Raw genomic sequence first — 27,755 nt, 5'->3', positions numbered from 1 at the left:
GCTGGCATACTCTCCCTCTGTCTCCCCAAAGGGCTAGTGGGGTCCTGTCCTCTATCAGAGCATTCCCTGTGTGTGTGCTGTGTGTCGGTACGTTTTTGTCGACATGTATGAGGAGAAAAATGATGTGGAGACGGAGCAGAGTGTCTGTAACAGTGATGTCACCACCTAGGGGGTCGACACCTGAGTGGATGTACTGTTGAAAATTACGTGACAGTGTCAGCTCTGTATAAAAAAACAGTGGTTGACATGAGACAGCCGGCTACTCAGCTTGTGCCTGTCCAGACGTCTCATAGGCCGTCAGGGGCTCTAAAGCGCCCGTTACCTCAGATGGCAGATACAGACGCCGACACGGATACTGACTCCTGTGTCGACGGTGAAGAGACAACCGTGATTTCCAGTAGGGCCACACGTTACATGATTGAGACAATGGAAAATGTTTTATACATTTCTGATAATACGAGTACCACCAAAAAGGGGTATTATGTTCGGTGAGGGAAAAACTACCTGTAGTTTTCCTGAATCTGAGAAATAAAATGAGGTGTGTGATGATGCGTGGGTTTCCCCCCGATAACAATTGATAATTTCTTAAAAAGTATTGGTGTATACCCTTTCCCGCCAGAGGTTAGGGTGCGTTGGGAAACACCCCCTAGGGGGGATAAGGCGCTCACACGCTTGTAAGAACAAGGGCTCTACCCTCTCATGAGATGGCCGCCATTAAGGATCCTGCTGATAGAAAGCAGGAGGGTATCCAAAAATGTATTCACACACATACTGGTGTTATACTGCGACCAGCAATCGCCTCAGCCTGGAGGTACAGTGCTGGGTTGGCATGGTCGGATTCCCTGACTGGAAATATTGATATCCTAGATAAGGATAGTATATTATTGCCTATAGAGCATTTAAAAGATGCATTTCTATATATGCATGATGCACAGCGGAATATTTGCCGACTGGCATCAAGTATAAGTGCGTTGTCCAATTCTACCAGTAAAATGGTCAGGTGATGCGGATTCCAAACGGCATTTGGAAGTATTGCCTTTGAAAAGGGACATTTGGGGTCGGTCTTTTAGACCTGGTGGCCACGGCAACAACTGGGAAATCCACGTTTGTACCCCAGGTCGCCTCTCAAAATAAGACGCCGTATTATCAGGCGCAGTCCTTTGTTGGCAAGCGGACAAAAGGTTCCTCTTTTCTGCTCGTGACAGAGGGAGAGGAAAAAGGCTGAAGAGATTAGCCAGTTCCCAGGAACAGAAACCCTTTCCCGCCTCTGCCAAGCCCTCAGTATGACGCTAGGGCCTTACAAGCTCAGGCACGGTGGGGGCCCGTTCTCAATGAATTTCAGTGCGCAGTGGGCTCACTCGCAAGTAGACCCCTGGATCCTTCAGGTAATATCTCAAGGGTACATATTGGAATTCGAGACGTCTCCCCCTCGCCCTTTCCAAAAGTCGGCTTTACAGACGTCTCCCTCTGACAGGGAGGCAGTTTTGGAAGCCATTCACAAGCTGTATTCCCAGCAGGTGATAATCAAGGTACCCCTCCTGCAACAGGGAACGGGGTATTATTCCACACTATTGTGGTACCGAAGCCAGACGGCTCGGTGAGACCGATTCTAAATCTAAAATCTAAAATCTTTGAACACTTACATACAGAGGTTCAAATTCAAGATTGAGTCACTCAGAGCAGTGATTGCGAACCTGGAAGAAGGGGACTACATGATGTCTCGGGACATCAAGGATGCTTACCTTCATGTCAAAATTTACCCTTCTCACCAAGGGTACCTCAGGTTATGGTACAGAACTGTCACTATCAGTTCAGACGCTGCCGTAGGGATGGTCCACGCCACCCCGGGTCTTTACCAAGGTAATGGCCGAAATGATATCCCTTCGAAGGAAGGGAATTTTAGTTATCCCTTACTTGGACGATTCCCTGATAAGGGTAAGATCCAGGGAACAGTTGGAAGTCGGTGTAGCACTATCTCAGGTAGTGTTGCGGCAGCACGATTGGATTCTCAATATTCCAAAATCGCAGCTGGTTCCGACGACTTGTCTTCTGTTTCCTAGGGATGTTCCTGGACACAGTCCAGAAAAAAGGTGTTTCTCCCGGAAGAGAAAGCCAGGGAGTTATCCGAGCTAGTCAGGAACCTCCTAAAACCGAACCAACTCTCAGTGCATCAATGCACAAGGGTTCTGAAAAAAAAATAGTGGCTTCCTACGAAGCAATCCCATTCGTTAGATTCCACGCAAGAACTTTCCAGTGGAACCTACTGGACAAATGGTCCGGGTCGCATTTTCAGATGCATCAGCGGATAACCCTGTCACCAAGGACAAGGGTATCCATCCTGTGGTGGTTGCAGAGTGCTCATCTTCTAGAGGGCCGCAGATTCGGCATTCAGGACTGGGTCCTGGTGACCACGGATGCCAGCCTGCGAGGCTGGGGAGCAGTCACACAGGGAAGGAATATCCAGGGCTTAGGGTCAAGCCTGGATACATCACTTCACATAAATATCCTGAAGCTAAGGGCCATTTACAATGCTCTAAGCTTAGCAAGACCTCTGCTTCAAGGTCAGCCGGTGTTGATCCAGTCGGACAACATCATGGCAGTCACCCACGTAAACAGACAGGGTGGCACAAGAAGCAGGAGGGCAATGGCAGAAGCTGCAGGGATTCTTCGCTGGGCGGAAAATCATGTGATAGCACTGTCAACAGTATTCATTCCGGGAGTGGACAACTGGGAAGCAGACTTCCTCAGCACGACCTCCACCCGGGAGAGTGGGGACTTCACCCAGAAGTCGTCCACATGATTAAAAAACTCGTCAGGTATTGCGCCAGGTCAAGAGACCCTCAGGCAATAGTTGTAGACGCTCTGGTAACACCGTGGGTGTACCAGTCAGTGTATGTGTTCCCTCCTCTGCCTCTCATACCCAAGGTACTGAGATTGATAAGATGGAGAGGAGAAAGCACTATATTCGTGGCTCCGGATTGGCCAAGAAGGACTTGGTAACCGGAACTTCAAGAGATGCTCACGGAGGATCCGTGGCCTCTACCTTTAAGAAGGGACCTGCTCCAGCAAGGACCCTGTCTGCTCCAAGACTTACCGCGGCTGCGTTTGACGGCATGCCGGTTGAACACCGGATCCTGAAGGAAAAAAGGCATTCCGGATGAAGTCATCCATATCCTGATCTAAAGCCAGGAAGGATGTAACCGCAAAAACATTATCACAGCAATTGGCGAAAATATGTTGCGTAGTGCGAGGCCAGTAAGGCCCGACGGAGGAAATTCAACTGGGTCGATTCCTACATTTCCTGCAAACAGGAGTGTCTATGGGCCTGAAATTGGGGTCCATTAAGGTTCAGATTTCGGCCCTGTCAATTTTCTTCCAAAAAAGAGCTGGCTTCAGTCCCTGAAGTTTAGACGTTTGTAAAAGGGGTACTGCATATACAGCCTCCTTTTGTGCCTCCAGTGGCAATTTGGGATCTCAATGTAGTTTGGGTTCCAAAAGTCACATTGGTTTGAACCACTTAAATCTGTGGAGTTAAAATATCTCACATGGAAAGTGGTCATGCTGTTGGCCCTGGCCTGGGCCAGGCGCGTGTCAGAATTGGCGGCTTTATCCTGTAAAAGCCCTTATCTGATTTTCCATTCGGACAGGGCGGAATTGAGGACTCGTCCTCAGTTTCTCCCTAAGGTGGTTCCAGCGTTTTCACCTGAACCAACCTATTGTGGTGCCTGCGGCTACTAGGGACTTGGAGGAATCCAAGTTGCTGGATGTTGTCAGGGCCCTGAAAATATTTCCAGGACGGCTGGAGTCAGGAAATCTGACTCGCTGTTTATCCTGTATGCACCCAACAAGCTGGGTGCTCCTGCTTCTAAGCAGACTATTGCTCGTTGGATTTGTAGTACAATTCAGCTTGCACATTCTGTGGCAGGCCTGCCACAGCTAAAATCTGTAAAAGCCCGTTCCACAAGGAAAGTGGGCTCATCTTGGGCGGCTGCCCGAGGGGTCTCGGCTTTACAACTTTGCCGAGCAGCTACTGGGTCAGGGGCAAACACGTTTGCTAAATTCTACAAATTTGAAACCCTGGCTGAGGAGGACCTGGAGTTCTCTCATTCGGTGCTGCAGAGTCATCCGCACTCTCCCGCCCGTTTGGGAGCTTTGGTATAATCCCCATGGTCCTTACGGAGTCCCCAGCATCCACTTAGGACGTTAGAGAAAATAAGAATTTACTTACCGATAATTCTATTTCTCATAGTCCGTAGTGGATGCTGGGCGCCCATCCCAAGTGCGGATTGTCTGCAATACTTGTACATAGTTATTGTTACAAAAATTGGGTTATTATTGTTGGGAGCCATCTTTTCAGAGGCTCCTCTGTTATCATACTGTTAACTGGGTTCAGATCACAAGTTATACGGTGTGATTGGTGTGGCTGGTATGAGTCTTACCCGGGATTCAGAATCCTTCCTTATTGTGTACGCTCGTCCGGGCACAGTATCCTAACTGAGGCTTGGAGGAGGGTCATGGGGGGAGGAGCCAGTGCACACCAGTTAGTCCTAAAGCTTTCTTTAGATGTGCCCAGTCTCCTGCGGAGCCGCTATTCCCCATGGTCCTTACGGAGTCCCCAGCATCCACTACGGACTATGAGAAATAGAATTATCGGTAAGTAAATTCTTATTTTCCAGTAGGGCCACACATTACATGATTGAGACAATGGAAAATGTTTTATACATTTCTGATAATACGAGTACCACCAAAAAGGGGTATTATGTTCGGTGAGGGAAAAACTACCTGTAGTTTTCCTGAATCTGAGAATTAAATGAGGTGTGTGATGATGCGTGGGTTTCCCCCCGATAACAATTGATAATTTCTTAAAAAGTATTGGTGTATACCCTTTCCCGCCAGAGGTTAGGGTGCGTTGGGAAACACCCCCTAGGGGGGATAAGGCGCTCACACGCTTGTAAGAACAAGGGCTCTACCCTCTCATGAGATGGCCGCCCTTAAGGATCCTGCTGATAGAAAGCAGGAGGGTATCCAAAAATGTATTCACACACATACTGGTGTTATACTGCGACCAGCAATCGCCTCAGCCTGGAGGTGCAGTGCTGGGTTGGCATGGTCGGATTCCCTGACTGGAAATATTGATATCCTAGATAAGGATAGTATATTATTGCCTATAGAGCATTTAAAAGATGCATTTCTATATATGCATGATGCACAGCGGAATATTTGCCGACTGGCATCAAGTATAAGTGCGTTGTCCAATTCTACCAGTACAATGGTCAGGTGATGCGGATTCCAAACGGCATTTGGAAGTATTGCCTTTGAAAAGGGACATTTGGGGTCGGTCTTTTAGACCTGGTGGCCACGGCAACAACTGGGAAATCCACGTTTGTACCCCAGGTCGCCTCTCAAAATAAGACGCCGTATTATCAGGCGCAGTCCTTGTTGGCAAGCGGACAAAAGGTTCCTCTTTTCTGCTCGTGACAGAGGGAGAGGAAAAAGGCTGAAGAGATTAGCCAGTTCCCAGGAACAGAAACCCTTTCCCGCCTCTGCCGAGCCCTCAGTATGACGCTAGGGCCTTACAAGCTCAGGCACGGTGGGGGCCCGTTCTCAATGAATTTCAGTGCGCAGTGGGCTCACTCGCAAGTAGACCCCTGGATCCTTCAGGTAATATCTCAAGGGTACATATTGGAATTCGAGACGTCTCCCCCTCGCCGTTTCCAAAAGTCGGCTTTACCGACGTCTCCCTCTGACAGGGAGGCAGTTTTGGAAGCCATTCACAAGCTGTATTCCCAGCTGGTGATAATCAAGGTACCCCTCCTGCAACAGGGAACGGGGTATTATTCCACACTATTGTGGTACCGAAGCCAGACGGCTCGGTGAGACCGATTCTAAATCTAAATCTAAAATCTAAAATCTTTGAACACTTACATACAGAGGTTCAAATTCAAGATTGAGTCACTCAGAGCAGTGATTGCGAACCAGGAAGAAGGGGACTACATGATGTCTCGGGACATCAAGGATGCTTACCTTCATGTCAAAATTTACCCTTCTCACCAAGGGTACCTCAGGTTATGGTACAGAACTGTCACTATCAGTTCAGACGCTGCCGTAGGGATGGTCCACGGCACCCCGGGTCTTTACCAAGGTAATGGCCGAAATGATATCCCTTCGAAGGAAGGGAATTTTAGTTATCCCTTACTTGGACGATTCCCTGATAAGGGTAAGATCCAGGGAACAGTTGGAAGTCGGTGTAGCACTATCTCAGGTAGTGTTGCGGCAGCACGATTGGATTCTCAATATTCCAAAATCGCAGCTGGTTCCGACGACTTGTCTTCTGTTTCCTAGGGATGTTCCTGGACACAGTCCAGAAAAAAGGTGTTTCTCCCGGAAGAGAAAGCCAGGGAGTTATCCGAGCTAGTCAGGAACCTCCTAAAACCGAACCAAGTCTCAGTGCATCAATGCACAAGGGTTCTGGGTAAAAATGGTGGCTTCCTACGAAGCAATCCCATTCGTTAGATTCCACGCAAGAACTTTCCAGTGGAACCTACTGGACAAATGGTCCGGGTCGCATTTTCAGATGCATCAGCGGATAACCCTGTCACCAAGGACAAGGGTATCCATCCTGTGGTGGTTGCAGAGTGCTCATCTTCTAGAGGGCCGCAGATTCGGCATTCAGGACTGGGTCCTGGTGACCACGGATGCCAGCCTGCGAGGCTGGGGAGCAGTCACACAGGGAAGGAATATCCAGGGCTTAGGGTCAAGCCTGGATACATCACTTCACATAAATATCCTGAAGCTAAGGGCCATTTACAATGCTCTAAGCTTAGCAAGACCTCTGCTTCAAGGTCAGCCGGTGTTGATCCAGTCGGACAACATCATGGCAGTCACCCACGTAAACAGACAGGGTGGCACAAGAAGCAGGAGGGCAATGGCAGAAGCTGCAGGGATTCTTCGCTGGGCGGAAAATCATGTGATAGCACTGTCAACAGTATTCATTCCGGGAGTGGACAACTGGGAAGCAGACTTCCTCAGCACGACCTCCACCCGGGAGAGTGGGGACTTCACCCAGAAGTCGTCCACATGATTAAAAAACTCGACAGGTATTGCGCCAGGTCAAGAGACCCTCAGGCAATAGTTGTAGACGCTCTGGTAACACCGTGGGTGTACCAGTCAGTGTATGTGTTCCCTCCTCTGCCTCTCATACCCAAGGTACTGAGATTGATAAGATGGAGAGGAGAAAGCACTATATTCGTGGCTCCGGATTGGCCAAGAAGGACTTGGTAACCGGAACTTCAAGAGATGCTCACGGAGGATCCGTGGCCTCTACCTTTAAGAAGGGACCTGCTCCAGCAAGGACCCTGTCTGCTCCAAGACTTACCGCGGCTGCGTTTGACGGCATGCCGGTTGAACACCGGATCCTGAAGGAAAAAAGGCATTCCGGATGAAGTCATCCATATCCTGATCTAAAGCCAGGAAGGATGTAACCGCAAAAACATTATCACAGCAATTGGCGAAAATATGTTGCGTAGTGCGAGGCCAGTAAGGCCCGACGGAGGAAATTCAACTGGGTCGATTCCTACATTTCCTGCAAACAGGAGTGTCTATGGGCCTGAAATTGGGGTCCATTAAGGTTCAGATTTCGGCCCTGTCAATTTTCTTCCAAAAAAGAACTAGCTTCAGTCCCTGAAGTTTAGACGTTTGTAAAAGGGGTACTGCATATACAGCCTCCTTTTGTGCCTCCAGTGGCAATTTGGGATCTCAATGTAGTTTGGGTTCCAAAAGTCACATTGGTTTGAACCACTTAAATCTGTGGAGTTAAAATATCTCACATGGAAAGTGGTCATGCTGTTGGCCCTGGCCTGGACCAGGCGCGTGTCAGAATGGGCGGCTTTATCCTGTAAAAGCCCTTATCTGATTTTCCATTCGGACAGGGCGGAATTGAGGACTCGTCCTCAGTTTCTCCCTAAGGTGGTTCCAGCGTTTTCACCTGAACCAACCTATTGTGGTGCCTGCGGCTACTAGGGACTTGGAGGAATCCAAGTTGCTGGATGTTGTCAGGGCCCTGAAAATATTTCCAGGACGGCTGGAGTCAGGAAATCTGATTCGCTGTTTATCCTGTATGCACCCAACAAGCTGGGTGCTCCTGCTTCTAAGCAGACTATTGCTCGTTGGATTTGTAGTACAATTCAGCTTGCACATTCTGTGGCAGGCCTGCCACAGCTAAAATCTGTAAAAGCCCGTTCCACAAGGAAAGTGGGCTCATCTTGGGCGGCTGCCCGAGGGGTCTCGGCTTTACAACTTTGCCGAGCAGCTACTTGGTCAGGGGCAAACACGTTTGCTAAATTCTACAAATTTGATACCCTGGCTGAGGAGGACCTGGAGTTCTCTTATTCGGTGCTGCAGAGTCATCCGCACTCTCCCGCCCGTTTGGGAGCTTTGGTATAATCCCCATGGTCCTTACGGAGTCCCCAGCATCCACTTAGGACGTTAGAGAAAATAAGAATTTACTTACCGATAATTCTATTTCTCATAGTCCGTAGTGGATGCTGGGCGCCCATCCCAAGTGCGGATTGTCTGCAATACTTGTACATAGTTATTGTTACAAAAATCGGGTTATTATTGTTGGGAGCCATCTTTTCAGAGGCTCCTCTGTTATCATACTGTTAACTGGGTTCAGATCACAAGTTATACGGTGTGATTGGTGTGGCTGGTATGAGTCTTACCCGGGATTCAAAATCCTTCCTTATTGTGTACGCTCGTCCGGGCACAGTATCCTAACTGGGGCTTGGAGGAGGGTCATAGGGGGAGGAGCCAGTGCACACCAGTTAGTCCTAAAGCTTTCTTTAGATGTGCCCAGTCTCCTGCGGAGCCGCTATTCCCCATGGTCCTTACGGAGTCCCCAGCATCCACTACGGACTATGAGAAATAGAATTATCGGTAAGTAAATTCTTATTTTTTTTACTGTGTTCGTATCCCTATGCTTATGAGTGCAGGGATAACTGCACATGCACATATTTCAAGCCTATTGCCACTGAGACTTTTCGTACCCCTGTACTGAGCCTATTTTGTCTTTTTTTTTTTTGGCTGATCACATTCCAGCTTGAATAGCTATGCAGTACCATGACATCTTTATTTTATTTTGTTAATTTTTGTATTTTTTACATTCATAGATGTAGGAGCTTGCACAGACCCTTTGTGTACATTGGGTGCCCCTTAAAGTGCCTAGGCAAAATGTGTTCAAAACTTTTCAGCTGTAAATAAAAGCCGGGTTCTTTGCCAGCACTGTGTGTTGTATAAAGGCCTTATATAAATCGGATTGTTCACCGGTATGTAGACAGGTCGCCGTGTTTGGTGCACTTTAGAGTATTATATTTATAAGGGTTAAAAATAACAGCCATTAAATTCTAGGTAAAGCAGGTATATGACAATACTGTGTGTAAAATAGGTTTAATTGGGATGTGCTTACACCATATTTGCATCTAGTAGCGTATATGATGCACTGCATTTTGTCCCAAAAAGGGCAGTGAACCCCGGGCTGAGAGTCACAGCAGTTGCAAAAAAAATGTTGATGCACGTTTTTGCTGTGCCAGCACATTTTAAGCCAATCTTAGTTTGTATGCTTTAACGCCTGTGTTTTAATGAACTTGGAAATTGTCACAGACACTAGTTCAGATAGCCATGTTTGCTGTCATGGTTGTATATTTTTGGGGAAAATTAAATATCCTTTACATTTTACTTTTTTTATTTCATTATTTTGCTAGACCGGTCTTTTTACACATTTTGTGGATTTGCCATTTAGATTTCACAGGTGTTTTCTGCTTTGTTTAGAACAAGTTTAAGCGGGAAGAGCGAGCAAACGGTTGGAGGATAGACAAGGCTTTCAGTAAGTGTGCCCGTCATTATTTACGTAACATTGTTTTATTTAGAAATGAAATCGTACCTAACAAACCACTTTAGCTGAGTTTGAGTTAATTTGTAAATGCTAGAATAATCCTGCTGCTGCTTTTCAGAAGCATGTTCATTAAATGTTCAGTTTTCTCAAGCTTCCCCCCCCCCCCCCTTCACCACTACATTTCTTTGTGATGGGCCCCATCCTAAACCTAACCTAATTATGTTGAATTAAATGCTACTGGCCCTGGTTTATGCTACAGGCGCTTTCACACTGTTCATAAAAAGTAGTAAGGAAAGACCTGAGGAAAAAGTGTTGTTAATAATCCTGCCACACTTTCTGGGCAATAGAAAGTAATAATGAATATCCTGTGTTAAACTGGAGAGAGGTGTATAGTATATGGCCTCCAGCAGTTACACACGTTAGTAAGATGATGATTATGGCATCCACCAAACCAAAGTAAGATCAAGATGGACAAACTCCTCCTGCAGCACATACTCTCCAGTATGGCATTAGAGTTCTTATCACTTATACCCCTTTCACACCGCACAAATAACCCGGTATCGACCTGGCATATTGCCGGGTCAGCGTGCGGTGTGATAGGGGCATAGCCGAAATCCCGGGTCGCCTCACCAAGCAATTCAACCCAAGAATAAAGCAGTGTTATACCTGGGTTGAGATATGGGGGGGGGGGGGGGCGGGAGGGTGAGATATGACCAGGTCAGATATTGGGGGATGTTGTAAAGTAACAGAGGGTGTGGAGTTTAAACTGGATTCTGCAGTAAATGGGGAGCTAGTGTAGAGGTTGGCAAAGATGGGAGGCAGTAGCAGCCACAGTGTTGAGAATTAATTCAGGTAGGTGAGGAGGAGGGCAGACATGATGACGTTGCTGTAATCAGATTGGGCGAGAAGGACAGATTTTTTTGATTTCTTTTTTAGCATTACAGATGAGGGATCTAATCCTGGCAATATATTGAAGATGTAGTGTCAGAATTGGGATAATGTTGGATGTCCAAGCAGTGGACATAGGGAACAGAGAAGGGTGTAATTTTGTAAATGGAGAGAGATGAAGTTTGAAGTATTTAGAGAGTGGAAAGGTGCGGAGGTCCATTTTGTACATGCTGAGGCTTCCGTAATGTTGGGACATCATAAGAGTGTAGCTGAAAGGGGAGGGGTCAGAGATGCAGAGATAGATTTGAGTGTCTTCAGGCAGCCATTTTAATCTTGGTGGAGGTGGCCTTATGGAAATACTGTATCTATAACCATTTTTAGTTTTACTTTCAGGTGCCCTTCTTTAATGTGCACCTCTTTTGTGCCCTGCATTGAACAGTCAGAGGCCCAGGGTAGGAAAGTAATAACTTTCCTCTCCATCTCCTGGTTCCTGATGTGTCCTTTAGAACCACAAAGTAACCACCCACTTCTAAATGTATTATCTCTCCCTCCTCACTCACTCATGAATCATGATGCTACAGTGAAAATTCTCTACATCTTCTTCCCTGATCTTCCTGAGGGGCGAAGTTCCCACCATTAGGCCTCTTGGGCAGAGTCGTAACTAGGGTTCCCGGAGCCCAGGGCAAAATTAAGAATGAAGCCCCCCCCCATAAAACTGTAAAGCATGTGCGCGCGCCTGAGGAGCGCCGAAAAAATGGATTTGGTGACATACGAGAAGGGGCATGGCCACTGAAAATGGGGCGTGATGCCACTTGTTTCTTGTCACACTGGGAACATTCTTTTCAATTTCACATGCACCTTACCTATATGATGGTTTCTCACAATACGGAACGTCTGAAGAACTGTATCCTCTAAGACAGGCTGCGTCTTCAGTCGGTATTCACTATTCATGTAGGAGATCACATTGTCCAGAAGATGCCTGTTTGTGTAGGAATATTACCACGGTCAGCATCATACAGTACAACAGAGGTTCAACAAGACTCGTGTAATCTGTGTCTCATTCTGTCCCCTGCATCTCTCAGCTAAACCATCTCCACTACTGTGTCTGTCACATCATCACCTACCCCCTGCGTCGTCTCTGAGCACACCATCATGTACCCCTACGTCGTCTCTGAGCGCACCATCATCACCCCCTGCATTGTCACTCAGCACACAATCGCCACCCCCTGCGTAGTCTGAGCACACCATCACCTACCACTGCATCATCTCTCAGCATACCATCACCTACCCCCTGCATTATCTCTCAGCATACCATCACCTACCCCCTCCATCATCTCTCAGCATACCATAATCTATCCCCTGCATCATCTCTCAGCACACCATCACCACCCCCTGCGTAGTCTCTGAGCACACCATCCCCTACCCCTGCATCATTTCTCAGCACACCATCACCTCCATCTGCATCATCACTCAGCACACCATCACCACCCCCTGCGTAGTCTCTGACCACACCACCCCCTACCCCTGCATCATCTCTCAGCACACCAGCACCTACCCCCTGCATCATTTCTCAGCACACCATCACTTCCCCCTGCGACATCTCTCAGCACACCATCACCTCCCCCTGCGACATCTCTCTGCACATCATCATCTTCTACCTGGCGTTGTCTCTAAGCCAAACCATTATCTCCCCCTGCATTGTCTCCCACATCATTCTATCATCATCAATTCAGTTGTTTTGGGCGTCTAAAAATCCTGTCCAAACAGGACTTGTTAGATGCTTAAACAATTGTCACTCTTCAGTTGTGTTTCAGCGTCTATGCAAGATGAGCATGTCGCACCCAAACAGACCGGATTTAGCCACCTCAAACGGGTAAACCCATTTAAACTCCCTGCTTTGGATGTCCAAACTCCCGGGCCTCCCTCTGGGGGACCCCATGGTAGGGGGCCGGCTTTTTCAGTGTGCACAGATCTGGCAGCAGTCTACAACAGATGCCTGGGTGCAAGAAGCGGTATCTCTTCGTTATGTTTTCCTCTTCAAGCATCCTCCTCGAAGGTTCTTCTGCATCAGCCCGTCTCGGGTGGAGGAGAAGGCAAGGGCCTTGCAAGAAGCAGTTCAGAAATTTCTTCAGTCAGGAGTAGTCATTCCAGTACCCCCTGCACAACGGGGACAGGGTTTTTACTCCAACCTGTTTTTGGTTCAGAAGCCAAATGGGTCTTTTCGACCCATTCTCAATCTCAAAATGCTAAACAAATACATTTGGGTACCACGGTTTCACATGGAGACGTTACGCTCCATAGTTCTGGCCTTGGAACCAGGGGATTATATGGTATCCCTGGATATTCAGGCTGCATACCTACATGTTCATATAGCACTGTCCTATCAGTGTTATCTCAGGTTCGCCATCCTCCATCAGCATTTTCAGTTCCAGGCCCTACCCTTTGGGTTAGCCACAGCCCCCAGAGTTTTTACCAAGATCATGGTGGTGATGCCAGCTTATCTCCGCAAGCAGGGGATAAGAATTTTTCCATACCTCGACCTTTTAATCCAGGCACAATCACAGGAATTGCTCCTGTGCCATCTCAAACAGACAAGAACATGTCTGCAGAGGCATGGGTGGCTCATAAATTGGGCAAAGTCTTCTCTGGTTCCGTCACAACGTATGACTCTGGGGCTGTACTGGATTCAAGTCAACAGAAAGTATTTTCTCTTACGTCCTAGAGGATGCTGGGGTCCACATTAGTATCATGGGGTATAGACTGGTCCACCAGGAGCCATTGGCACTTTAAGAGTTTGAGAGTGTGGGCTGGCTCCTCCCTCTATGCCCCTCCTACCAGACTCCGTTTAGAAAATGTGCCCGGAGGAGCCAGTCACAGCTAGGGGAGCTCTCCAGAGTTTCCTTAGTAAAGTTTAGTTTTAGAGTTTATTATTTTACAGGGAGACTGCTGGCAACAGCCTCCCTGCATCGAGGGACTGAGGGGGGGAGCAGTGTCTGCCCTGCGGGGTCTGAGCCACCGTGTCCGCTGCCTGGACACTGAGCTGCAGAGGGAATAGATCGTTCCCCGCCGTAGGGTATCGCTCACCCCAGCAGCGTGCCACCACCCCCTTACAGAGTTGAAGATTGTGGCGAGCGAGTCACCCCCCCCCCCCTCCTAGCAAGCGGGGGGCTGGTGTGAAGATTGCAGCATCAGGGTAGAAGCGCAGTATTAACTGTCCTCCGGGGACTCAGCGGTACATAGTGCGGCACTGTGAGGGGCGCCCTGAGCCAGCGCCTACACCCTACACTGGTCACACAGCTTGTCGGTGTCCCTGGTTCTCAGCCAGCATCAATCCTCAGGCCAGTATAATCCTGTGAAGAGCGAGAAGACAGCGCCACTTTGGAGGCGGAGCTTCTCCTCAGAGCGGACCAAGCAGCGTTTCATGGCCATTTTCCTGCCTGCACAGCGCTGTCAGTGAAGAGGAAGTCCCTCCACAGCAACTCCAGCTATCTATCACAGTACCAGGGGGTTGTAGAAAGGGGGGAAGGCTGCATAACGACTGTGTAACCTATTAAGGTGCACAGTCAGTGCTGCTAAGGGGTCTCCCTTTATTTTAAAAGCGCTGTGTGTGGGTTAGCTCCAATCTATGTGTCTCTTGCCATTCTTGGGGGTGAAACTCTGTCTGCCTTCCCGTGTGTGTGTGTGTGTGTGTGTGTGTGTGTGTGTGTGTGTGTGTGTGTGTGTGGAGTGTCTGTGGTCTCCATTAAGCAATGTCCAGGGACTCTGTGTCATATGCTGCAGAGTATATGTCCTCTCAGGATGATCCCATTCCATGTAATCAGGATTGCACTGGTTTAGCACAGATTCCAGCAAGGGAGCCTGAGTGGTTATCCTCTATCAAATCTATGATTTCTCAGATTTCTGATAGGGTTGCACAAAATGAATCTGCAACCCAGACTTTACAGAACTTTGTCAGTATGGCCCAGGTCTGGTACATCAGGGCTCCCTGCTGTATATTCCCATAAACGTGCTTTGGCTCAGATCATGCAGGATGATACAGATACCGACTCTCATACTACAGACGGTGATGGGGATGTGTTGCGCGGGGGGGGGGGGGGGGGGGGGGGGGTCGGGGGGCGCGCGCATCACTTGAAAAAGGGGTGCAGTTGATGATAGAGGCTATTAGGGATGTGTTGAATATTGCTGATACAACACCCGAGCAGGTTGAGGAGGCTTACTTCACTGAAAATAAGAAAGCTTCGCTAACCTTCCCTGCGTCAAAGGAATTAAATGCTATATTTGAAAAGGCTTGGGAAAACCCAGATAAGAAATTCCAGATACCTAAAAGGGTTCTGGTAGCATTTCCTTTCCCGGTAGAGGATAGGAAAAAATGGGAAAACCCGCCTATTGTTGACACGTCAGTATCCAGACTCTCAAAAAAGGTGGTTTTACCTGTTCCAGGATCTACCGCTTTGAAAGAGCCGGCTGATCGTAAAATTGATAATACGCTCAAATCCATGTACACAGCTTCTGGGGCAATACTACGTCCCACTATTGCCAGTGCTTGGATTGCCAAAGCTACAGTAAAGTGGTCAGGCACGTTACTTGAGGATTTGGATACTATGGAAAAATGTGATGTTGAATTGTTTTTATGTAACATTCAGGATTCGGCAGGATTTCTGGTAGAATCCATGAAGGACCTGGGTTCCATGGCTGCTGGAATTTCATCCATGTCAGTATCAGCTCGTCGAGGGCTATGGTTGCGCCAGTGGTCTGCTGACGTGGGATCCAGGAGAAGTGTGGAGACCCTACCCTACACAGGTCAGGCTCTCTTTGGGGGAAGCGTTAGATGGGTGGATCGCTACGGCTGGTAAGTCACCCTTCATTCCCTCAGCTACACCTGCTCCGAAGAAACCGTTTTCTTCAGTTACGTCACAGTTCTTTTGGTCTAACAGGCCCAGAAAGGCAAAGCTGTCCAACACCTTCTTTCGGGGAGTTCAGCCCAAGTTCAAGAAACCTGAGGAACAGAAACCCTGCTTCAGGTACACCAAAGTCCTCCGCATGACTGTGGACTGCACTCCCCGGAGGTGGAGCCGGTGGGAGCGAGACTCAGACATTTCAGTCATCCGGCCTGGACCCCTGGGTGCAAGATATTACAGGCTGGAATTTCAAAATTTCCCTCTTCACTGATTTTTTCAGATCAGGCTTGCCAACTCTGCTGGCAGACAGGACTGTCCTGCAAGAAGCAGTACAGAAGTTGGTGGAGGCACAGGTCATTTTGCCAGTACCTCCTCACATGCAGAACAAAGGTTACTATTTAAACCTTTTCATGGTACCGAAACCGGATGGTTCGGTCAGGCCCATTCTGAACTTAAAATCACTAAACCGCTTTCTGAGGGAGTTCAAGTTCAAAATAGAGTCCCTAAGGGCAGTGATATCAGGTCTGGAGGAGGGGGGGGGGTTCCTAGTATCCCTGGATATCAAGGATGCGTACCTCCACATTACGATTTGGCTGCCGCCTCAAGCTTATCTGCGATTGCACTGTTGGACTGTCCCTTTCAGTTCCAGGCCCTTCCATTCGTTCTCTCCACAGCACTGAGGGTGTTCACCAAGGTGGTGGCAGAAATGATGATTCTCCTCCGCAGACAGGGGGTGAACATAATTCCTTATCTGGACGATCTGCTGATAAAGGCTTCGTCCAGGGAGAAGCTGTTACGGTCCATAGCACTTACGACTTAGCTTCTCAGAAAACAAGGTTGGATCCTGAATCTTCCAAAGTCACATTTGGAACCAACCAGAAGGTTATCTTTTCTGGGAATGATCCTCGACACGGAGGTGCAGAGGGTATTCCTCCCAGTGGAAAAGGCGTTAGTGATTGAAACGATGGTCCTGGATGTCTTGAAGCCAGCCCGGGTGTCAATTCATCAGTGCATTCACCTTCTGGGGAAGATGGTGGCCTCGTATGAGGCTCTGCAGTACTGGAGGTTTCACGCTCTGTCCTTCCAACTGGATCTCCTAGACAAGTGGTTGGGAACCCATCTACACATGCACCAGAGAATTCGTCTGTCGCCAAAGGCCAGGATTTCACTCCTCTGGTGGCTGCAATTAACTCTCACCTTCTGGAGGGCCGCAGGTTCGGGTTTCAGGACTGGATCCTTCTAACCACGGATGCAAGTCTTCGGGGCTGGGACGCAGTCACTCAAGGGGTAACCTTCTAAGGAAGGTGGTCAAGTCTGGAAGCTAGCCTGCCGATAAACATTCTGGAACTAAGAGCCGTCTACAACGGTATTCTCCAAGCGGCCCATCTTCTGAGAAATCGGGCCATTCAAGTGCAGTCGGACAATGTGACAACAGTGGCTTACATAAACCGACAGGGCGGAACGAAGAGCAGAGCTGCAATGGCAGAGGTAACAGGAATCATCCTCTGGGCAGAAAAGCACGCATTGGCGCTGTCAGCAATCTTCATTCCGGGAGTAGACAACTGGGAAGCGGACTTCCTTAGCAGACACGATCTCCATCCAGGGGAGTGGGGTCTCCATCCGGAGGTGTTCAAGGAGGTAACAGATCTTTGGGGTGTACCCCAGATCGACATGATGGCCTCTCGTCTCAACAAGAAGCTTCGGCGGTATTGTTCCAGGTCAAGGGACGCGCAAGCAGTAGCGGTGGACGCCCTAGTGACTCTGTGGGTGTTCCAGTCGGCGTACGTGTTTCCTCCACTTCCACTCATCCCAATAGTTCTAAAGCTCATAAGGAGAACAAGGGTTCAAGCGATCCTCATTGTTCCATACTGGCCAAGAAGGGCTTGGTACGCGGATCTTCTGGATCTACTGCAAGAAGAGCCGAGGCCTCTGCCTCTGCCTCTTCGGGAGGACCTGCTGCAGTAGGGGCCGTTCGCCTATCAGGACTTACCATGGCTACGTTTGACGGCATGGATTTTGAACATCTGATACTAGCTCGGAAGGGCCTTCTGAACAAAGTTATTACTACCCTGATACAGGCTAGGAAAGGAGTAATGTCTAAACCATTACTATCGAATTTGGGAAAAATATGTCTCTTGGTGTGAGTCCAAGAAATTTCCTGCAGTGAAGTTTCAACTGGGACGGTTTCTCCTCTTCCTACAAGCTGGATATGGATATGGGCCTGAAGTTGGGATCTGTGAAGGTCCCAATTTCGGCCCTGTCCATTTTCTTCCAGGAACAATTGGCTGCCCTACCTGAGGTTCAGACCTTTTTGAAGGGAGTTCTGCACATCCATGCTCCCTTTGTACCGCCTATGACGCCATTGGATCTTAACGTGATGTTGCAGTTTCTCCAATCTGACTGGTTTGAGCCTCTACAGGAGGTCGACGTCAAATTTCTTAGGTGGAAGGCTGTCGCTTTGTTGGCTTTAGCTTCTGCTAGACATATGTCGGAGTTGGGGGATTTGTCCTGTAAAAGCCCATACTTGATCTTCCACGAAGATAGAGCTGAGCGCCGGACACATCAGCAGTTTCTTCCAAAAGGTTGTGTCGTCATTTCATATCAACCAAGCTTTTATGGTGCCAGTGACTACTGACTCCGCAATTTCATCAAAGTCCTTGGATGTTGTAAGGGCTCTGAAAATCTATGTGAAGAGGACTGCTCATCACAGAAAATCAGACTCTCTGTTTGTCCTGTATGATCCCAAGTAAATTGGGTGTCGTGCTACTAAGCAGACAATATCTCGCTGGATCTGGTTCACTATCCAGCATGCGTATTCTACGGCAGGCTTGCCGTGTCCTACGTCTGTCAAGGCCCACTCTACACGTAAGGTGGGGTCTTCCTGGGTAGCTGCCCGGGGTGTGTGTGCGTTACAACTTTGCCGAGCAGCAATTTGGTCTGTATCGAACACGTTGGCAAGTTCTACAAGTTTGATACTTTTACTGAACTTCAGATCATCAGTTCTGCAGGAGCCTCCGCGCTCTCCCTCCCGTTCTGGGAGTTTTGGTACATTCCCATGGTACTAATATGGACCGCAGCATCCTCTAGGATGTAAGAGAAAATAGGATTTTGGTTACCTACCGGTAAATCCTTTTCTCGTAGTCCGTAGAGGATGCTGGGCGCTCACCCAGCGCTTTGTTTTCCTGCAATTATTATCTGGTTCAGTACAACTTTGTTTTTAGTTAAGTACTGCGTTGTTTACTTGGTAAGTAATGTTCTCAGCGGTTGCTGAGTTTTCAAGCTAAGTTAGCTAGATGTGCCTTGTATGTGTGAGCTGGTATGAATCTCACCACTATCTGTGTTAAATCCTTCTCTCGAAGATGTCCATCTCCTCGGGCACTGTTTCTTGACTGAGTCTGGTAGGAGGGGCATAGAGGGAGGAGCCAGCCCACACTCTCAAACTCTTAAAGTGCCAGTGGCTCCTGGTGGACCCGTTTATACCCCATGGTACTAATATGGACCCCAGCATCCTCTACGGACTACGAGAAAAGGATTTACCGGTAGGTAACCAAAATCCTACTTTTACCTCGGAACAAGATATCCAAGGTACAGTCAAAGATTCAGGAGTTGTTACACAGTCAAACAGTATCAATTCACGCAGCAATGCGAGTGATGGGTTTGATGCTGTCAACATTCGACATGGTGGAGTATTCGCAATTCCACTCGAGGCCTCTGCAGCGGCTGATTCTGGCGAGACGGAATGGAGTACATGGGACAATAAAGAACCAGAATATGGTACTTCCAGTAAAGATAAGAAAGTCATTAGCCTGGTAGCTACAGACATCCCAACTAGACAAGGGGAGACCCTTTTGGATATCTGATTAGGAGATCCTGATAACAGATGCCAGTCTTTAGGGCTGGGGAGCAGTGTCCGGAAAATTATGGTTCCAGGGACAATGGACCACAGAAGAAAGTTGCCTGCCAATAACCTGTTAGAACTTTGGGCCATATATGTGGCACTGATTCAGGCAAAGGACACTCTTCAAGGAAAACCAGTCCAGATACGCTCGGACAGTGCAATGGCAGTAGCGTACCTCAACCATCAGGGAGGAACCTGCAGCCAAACAGCAATGAAGGAGGTAAGCCACATTCTAAAGTGGGCAGAACTCCATCTCCCAGCCTTGCCCGCAGTATTCGTTCCAGGAGTCCTAAACTGGGAAGCGGACTTTCTCAGTCGACACGCCATTCAGACAAGCAAATGGGCTCTACACCCGGGGGTCTTTCAGACTCTAGTAGACAAGTGGGGATTGCCAGAGATGGATCTCATGTCGTCCCGTCTGAACAACAAAGTGCCCGGATACGGGTCAGGAACAAAGGATCCAAAAGCGATCTTTGTGGACGCCTTGTCAGTGAAATGGGACTTTCATCTGGTGTATGTTTCCTCCGATCACCCTGTTACCCAGGGTGGTGAGGAAAGTAAAGCAAGCAAAGGGTGCCGTGATTCTAATAGCTCCGGCTTGGCCCAGAAGGCATTGGTACACAGATCTGCAGAGAATGTCGATGGATGCTCCACTTCTGCTCCCTCAACGTCCAGATCTACTAATGCAGGGTCCTTGTTATCACAGACATCTGGATCGACTGTCTTTGACGGCGTGGCTCTTGAAACCTCTATCCTGAAGTCAAGAGTATTCTTACAACAGGTGATTCAAACAATGCTCAGAGCAAGGAAACCTCCTCAGCTCGTATTTATCACAGAATATGGCAGGCCTACTATATTCATTGGTGCAGTGAGAGAAGTATGGACCCGAAATCCTTCAGAGTTTCCAGGGTCTTAACTTTCCTTCAGGCAGGAATGGATAAAGGTTTGAATGTGGCTTCCTTGAGAGTTCAAGTATCAGCATTGACTGTATGGTTCCAAGAGAAAATTGCCAATTTACAGGATGTGCGTACTTTTTTCCAGGGAATGCTGCACGTTCAATCTCCTTTTGTTCCTCCTACAGCATCTTGGGACGTAAGTCTAGTCCTCAAAGCTCTGCAAGTTGCTCCGTTTGAACCATTTAATAAAGTGGATCTTAAATGGTTGACAGCTTAAGTTCTCTTTCTCTGACGTCCTAAGTGGATGCTGGGACTCCGTAAGGACCATGGGGAATAGCGGCTCCGCAGGAGACTGGGCACAACTAAAGAAAGCTTTAGGACTACCTGGTGTGCACTGGCTCCTCCCACTATGACCCTCCTCCAGACCTCAGTTAGAATCTTGTGCCCGGCTGAGCTGGATGCACACTAGGGGCTCTCCTGAGCTCCTAGAAAGAAAGTATATTTTAGGTTTTTTATTTTACAGTGAGATCTGCTGGCAACAGACTCACTGAAGCGAGGGACTAAGGGGAGAAGAAGCGAACCTACCTAACTGGTGGTAGCTTGGGCTTCTTAGGCTACTGGACACCATTAGCTCCAGAGGGATCGACCACAGGACCCGACCTCGATGTTCGGTCCCGGAGCCGCGCCGCCGGCCCCCTTACAGAGCCAGAAGCAAGAAGTGTTCCGGAAAATCGGCGGCAGAAGACTTCTGTCTTCAACAAGGTAGCGCACAGCACTGCAGTTGTGCGCCATTGCTCCTCATGCACACCTCACACTCCGGTCACTGATGGGTGCAGGGCGCTGGGGGGGGGGGGGGCGCCCTGAGGGCAATATAATACACCTTGGCTGGCAAATCATAACAATATATAGTCCTAGGGCTATATATGTGATAAATTACCCCTGCCAGAATCCATAAAAAAAGCGGGAGAAAAGTCAGCCGAAAAAGGGGCGGGGCTATCTCCCTCAGCACACTGGCGCCATTTTTTCTTCACAGTGCAGCTGGAAGACAGCTCCCCCGGCTCTCCCCTGTAGTTTTCAGGCTCAAAGGGTTAAAAAGAGTGGGGGGGCACTAAATTTAGGCGCAATATGTGTATGCAAGCAGCTATTGGGGGAAAAATCACTCAGTTATAGTGTTAATCCCTGCATTATATAGCGCTCTGGTGTGTGCTGGCATACTCTCTCTCGTGTCTCCCCAAAGGATTTTGTGGGGTCCTGTCCTCAGTCAGAGCATTCCCTGTGTGTGTGCGGTGTGTCGGTACGGCTGTGTCGACATGTTGGATGAGGAAGGTTACGTGGAGGCGGAGCAGAGGCCGATAAATGGGATGTCGCCCCCTGTGGGGAAGACATCATAGTGGATGGATAGGTGGAAGGTATTAACCGACAGTGTCAACTCCTTACATAAAAGGCTGGATGACGTAACAGCTGTGGGACAGCCGGCTTCTCAGCCCGCGCCTGCCCAGGCGTCTCAAAGGCCATCAGGGGCTCAAAACACGCCCGTTACCTCAGATGGCAGACACAGATGTCGGCACGGAGTCTGACTCCAGTGTCGACGAGGTTGAGACATATACACAATCCACTAGGAACATCCGTTGCATGATCTCGGCAATGAAAAATGTGTTACACATTTCTGACATGAACCCATGTACCACATTAAAGGGGTTTTATGTTTGGGGAGAAAAAGCAGCCAGTGTTTTGTTCCCCCATCAGATGAGTGAATGAAGTGTGTAAAGAGCGTGGGTTCCCCCGATAAGAAAATGGTAATTTCTAAAAAGTTACTGCTGGCGTACCCTTTCCCGCCAGAGGATAGGTCACGTTGGGAGATATCCCCTAGGGTGGATAAGGCGCTCACACGTTTGTCAAAAAAGGTGGCACTGCCGTCTTGGGATACGGCCACTTTGAAGGAGCCTGCTGATTAAAAGCAGGAGGCTATCCTGAAGTCTGTATATACACACTCAGGTACTATACTGAGACCTGCATTTGCCTCAGCATAAATAGTGCTGCTGCAGCGTGGTCTGATACCCTGTCAGATAATATTAATACCCTAGACAGGGATAATATTTTGCTAACATAGAGCATATTAAAGACGTCGTCTTATATACGAAGGATGCACAGAGGGATATTTGCCGGCTGGCATCCAGAATTAATGCAATGTCCATTCTGCCAGGAGGGTATTAGAGACCCGGCAGTGGACAGGTGATGCTGCCTTTAAAAGGCACATGGAGATTCTGCCTTATAAGGGTGAGGAATTGTTTGGGGATGGTCTCTGGGACCTCGTATCCACAGCAACAGCTGGGAAGAAATTTTTTTACCTCAGGTTTCCTCACAGCCTAAGAAAGCACCGTATTTTCAGGTACAGTGCTTTCGGCTTCAGAAAAGCAAGCGGGTCAAAGGCGCTTCCTTTCTGCACAGAGACCAGGGAAGAAGGAAAAAGCTGCACCAGACAGCCAGTTCCCAGGATCAAAAATCTTCCCCCGCTTCCTCTGAGTCCACCGCATGACGCTGGGGCTCCACAGGTGGAGACAGGTGCGGTGGGGGCGCGTCTCGGGAACTTCAGGGACCAGTGGGCTTGCCCACAGGTGGATCCCTAGGTTCTGCAAGTAGTATCACAGGGATACAGGCTGGGGTTCGAGGCGACTCCCCCTCGCCGTTACCTCACATCAGCCTTGCCTGCTGCCCTCGGAGAAAGGGAGGTAGTACTGGCGGCAATTCACAAGCTGTACTTCCAGCAGGTGAAATCAAGGTACCCCTCCTTCAACAAGGCCGGGGTTACTATTCCAAAATGTTGTGGTACCGAAACCAGACGGTTCGGTGAGACCCATTCTAAAATTGAAATCCTTGAACACTTATATACGAAGGTTCAAGTTCAAAATGGAATCGCTCAGGGCGATTATTGCAAGCCTGGAGTATTTCATGGTATCACTGGACATCAAGGATGCTTACCTGCATGTCCCTATTTACCCTCTTCACCAGGAGTACCTCAAAATTGTGGTACAGGATTGTCATTACCAATTCCAGACGTTGCCGTTGGTCTGTCCCCGGCACCGAGGGTATTTACCAAGGTAATGGCCGAAATAATTATCCCGTACTTGGACGATCTCCTTATAAAGGCGAGGTCCAGGGAGCAGTTGTTCGTCGGAGTAGCACTATCTCGGGAAGTGCTACAACAGCACGGCTGGATTCTGAATATTCCAAAGTCGCAGCTGGTTCCTACGACGCGTCTACTGTTCCTGGGTATGGTTCTGGACACAGAACAGGATAAAAAGGGTTTCTCCCGGAGGAGAAGTCCAAGGAGTTGTCGTCTCTAGACAGAGACCTCCTAATACAAATACAGGTGTCGGTGCATCAATGCACGCGAGCCCTGGGAAAGATGGTAGCTTTTTACGAAGAAATTCCATTCGCCAGGTCCCATGCAAGGATCTTCCAGTGGGATCTGTTGGACAAGTGGTCCGGGTCGCATCTTCAGATGCATCGGCGGATAACCCTGTCTCCAAGGGCCAGGGTGTCGCTGTTGTGGTGGCTGCAGAGTGCTCATCTTCTAGGGGGCCGCAGATTCGGCATACAGGACTGGGTCCTGGTGACCACGGATGCCAGCCTTCGAGGCTGAGGGGCAGTCACACTGGGAAGAAACTTCCAAGGACTATGGAAAAGTCAGGAGACTTCCCTACACATAAATATTCTGGAACTAAGGGCCATTTACAATGCCCTAAGTCAGGCTAGACCCCTGCTTCAACACCGGCCGGTGCTGATCCAGTCAGACAACATCACGGCGGTCGCTCATGTAAACCGACAGGGCGGCACAAGAAGCAGGATGGCGATGGCAGAAGCCACAAGGATTCTCCGATGGGCGGAAAATCATGTGTTAGCACTGTCAGCAGTGTTCATTCCCGGAGTGGACAACTGGGAAGCAGACTTTCTCAGCAGACACGACCTCCACCCGGGAGAGTGGGGACTTCATCCAGAAGTCTTCCAAATGATTGTACACCGTTGGAAAAGGCCACAGGTGGACATGATGGCGTCCCGCCTCAACAAAAAGCTACAAAGATATTGCGCCAGGTCAAGGGACCCTCAGGCGATAGCTGTGGACGCTCTGGTAACACCGTGGGTGTACCAGTCGGTGTATGTGTTCCCTTCTCTGCCTCTCTTACCCAGGGTAATGAGAATAATAAGGAGAGGAGTAAGAACTATACTCATTGTTCCGGATTGGCCAAGAAGAGCTTGGTACCCAGAACTCCAAGAAATGATCTCAGAGGACCCATGGCCTCTGCCGCTCAGACAGGACCTGCTGCAGCAGGGGGCCTGTCTGTTCCAAGACGTACCGCGGCTGCATTTGACGGCATGGCGGTTGAACGCCGGATCCTGAAGGAAAAGGGCATTCCGGAGGAAGTTATCCCTACGCTAATTAAAGCTAGGAAAGAAGTGAACGCAAACCATTATCACCGCATATGGCGGAAATATGTTGCGTGCTGTGAGGCCAGGAAGGGCCCCAAAGGAGGAATTTCAGCTAGGTCGATTTCTGCACTTCCTACAGTCAGGGGTGACTATGGGCCTAAAATTGGGTTCCATTAAGGTCCAGATTTCGGCTATATTGATTTTCTTCCAAAATAGAACTGGCTTCACTGCCTGAAGTTCAGACTTTTGTTAAGGGAGTGCTGCATAGTCAGCCCCCGTTTGTGCCTCCAGTGGCACCGTGGGATCTCAACGTGGTGTTGGATTTCCTGAAGTCGCATTGGGTTGAGCCACTTAAATCCGTGGAGCTACAATACCTCACGTGGAAAGTGGTCATGCTGTTGGCCTTGGCGTCGGCCAGGCGTGTATCAGAATTGGCGGCTTTGTCATGCAAAAGCCCTTATCTGATTTTTTATATGGATAAGGCGGAATTGAGGACTCGTTCCCAATTCCTTCTTAAGGTGGTATCAGTTTTTCATGTGAACCAACCTATTGTGGTGCCTGCGGCTACTTGGGACTTGGAGGATTCCAAGTTACTGGACGTAGTCAGGGCCCTGAAAAGTATATGTTTCCAGGACGGCTGGAGTCAGGAAAACTGACTCGCTATTTATCCTGTATGCACCCAACAAGCTGGGTGCTCCTGCTTCTAAACAGACTATTGCTCGCTGGATCTGTAGCACGATTCAACTTGCACATTCTGCGGCTGGACTACCGCACCCTAAATCTGTAAAAGCCCATTCCACGAGGAAAGTGGGCTCTTCTTGGGCGGCTGCCCGAGGGGTCTCGGCTTTACAAATTTGCCGAGCTGTTACTTGGTCGGGTTCAAACATTTTTGCAAGAGTCTACAAGTTTGATACCCTGGCTGAGGAGGACCTAGAGTTTGCTCATTCGGTGCTGCAGAGTCATCCGCACTCTCCCGCCCGTTTGGGAACTTTGGTATAATCCCCATGGTCCTTACGGAGTCCCAGCATCCACTTAGGACGTCAGAGAAAATAAGATTTTACTCACTGGTAAATCTATTTCTCGTAGTCCGTAGTGGATGCTGGGCGCCCATCCCAAGTGCGGATTGTCTGCAATACTTGTTTATAGTTATTGCCTAACTAAAGGGTTATTGTTGAGCCATCTGTTGAGAGGCTCAGTTATATTTCATACTGTTAACTGGGTATAGTATCACGAGTTATACGGTGTGATTGGCGTGGCTGGTATGAGTCTTACCCGGGATTCAAAATCCTTCCTTATTGTGTCAGCTCTTCCGGGCACAGTATCCTAACTGAGGTCTGGAGGAGGGTCATAGTGGGAGGAGCCAGTGCACACCAGGTAGTCCTAAAGCTTTCTTTAGTTGTGCCCAGTCTCCTGCGGAGCCGCTATTCCCTATGGTCCTTACGGAGTCCCAGCATCCACTACGGACTACGAGAAATAGATTTACCGGTGAGTAAAATCTTATTTTCTACTGACTATGGCATCAGCTAGAAGAGTGTCAAATTTAGGAGCGCTGTCATGTTGTTCCCTTTTTCTGATTTTTTTTTATCCAGATAAAGCAGTTCTAGGTCTGGGTAGCTTCCTAAGGTGGTGTCTAAATTCCACCTTAATGAAGAAATTGTAGTCTTGGCTTTTCAGGTATTGGGACTTTCTGCGGGAGATGCATCGCTGGACGTGGTCCGGACATTAAGGATCTAAGTGGATCATACCAGTGCCATCAGAAAGACAGATTCTCTCTTCATTCTCTACGGATTTCACAAGAGAGGATGGCCTGCTACTAAACAGACGCTGGCAAGATGGCTTCGAATGACAATTTCAGAAGCATACTCTCAAGCTGATTTCCCTGTTACGGCTAATGTCTCTGCTCATTCTACTCGTAAGGTAGCTCCTTCATGGGCAGCACAACATGGTGCTTCAGCAGAACAGATATGTAAGTCAGCCACATGGTCTTCCATTAACACATTCATTAGACATTATGCCTTGGATACTTTTTGCCTCTCATGACGCTGAATTCGGGCGTAAGGTTCTCCTGTCCAATCAGGAGCGTCCCCACCACTAAATTGCTTTGGGAAATCCCATTGTTATCATGTGGATAACCTGTGGACCCTGCCGGAGAAATATACGTTATGGTAAGAACTTACCGTTAATAACAGTTAACGTGCCCGTCTCCTGGACGGGCCCGTTGCATCCTGGGAGGCCTGAAAGCTTTTGATGGTTTGGTGCCAATTCGCTGTCGATCCATCATATCCCATTGTTATCCTGTGGACTTAGGAGAAATACCGTTATCAACGGTAAGTTCTTACCATAACGTATGTTTTAGCTATAAGATGAGTTTTGAACACTTCCGAGACTACGACATCGGATTCACCATGTACTGCTTTATTTGGTAGAAAGCAGCGTTCATCAGGCACTTATTCTTTTTCCAAGAAACTGGATGATCCTCTGGCAGAGGCTTGGAAACACCCGGACAATCGGTTTCAGATGCCTAAAAGTTTGCTCAGCATTGATCCATTTCCATCAGCTATGACGGATAAATGGGAGATGTTACCTCGAGTGGACTCCTCTCTATTCAGGTTGTCCAAAAAGACTGCATTACCTGTTCTGGGAGCAACTTCGTTGAAAGATCCGTTTGACCAGAAGCTGGACACCATGTTGAGGTCCATCTATTCGGCCGCAGGTGTCTCACTTACACCATCTTGGTGAGTTCCTGGGTGAGCAAGGCAGTGGAGCATTGGGCGACTAAATTGATTAAGGACTTACAAGAGGGAGTTCCGTTAGAAGAAGTATTGATCTTAGCGGAACATATTAAGGAATCAGCTGTA

General features: G+C 48.6%; 1 protein-coding gene across 3 annotated transcripts in view; it reads left to right on the top strand.

Annotated features, from left to right (window-relative positions):
• The window catches only part of BDP1 (B double prime 1, subunit of RNA polymerase III transcription initiation factor IIIB), a 240,670-nt gene that overhangs the window by 42,534 nt on the left and 170,381 nt on the right, over window positions 1-27,755 (top strand). For all 3 annotated transcript variants that reach the window (XM_063963887.1, XM_063963886.1, XM_063963885.1), the window contains exon 8: window positions 9,826-9,880. In XM_063963887.1, the coding sequence (XP_063819957.1) occupies window positions 9,826-9,880 (55 nt within the window). The remainder of the gene's footprint in view (window positions 1-9,825; window positions 9,881-27,755) is intronic.

Source organism: Pseudophryne corroboree, chromosome 1 (genome assembly GCF_028390025.1).
Source record: "Pseudophryne corroboree isolate aPseCor3 chromosome 1, aPseCor3.hap2, whole genome shotgun sequence".
NCBI classification, from domain to species: Eukaryota; Metazoa; Chordata; class Amphibia; order Anura; family Myobatrachidae; genus Pseudophryne; species Pseudophryne corroboree.
This window is presented reverse-complemented; position numbering and strand designations above follow the sequence as displayed.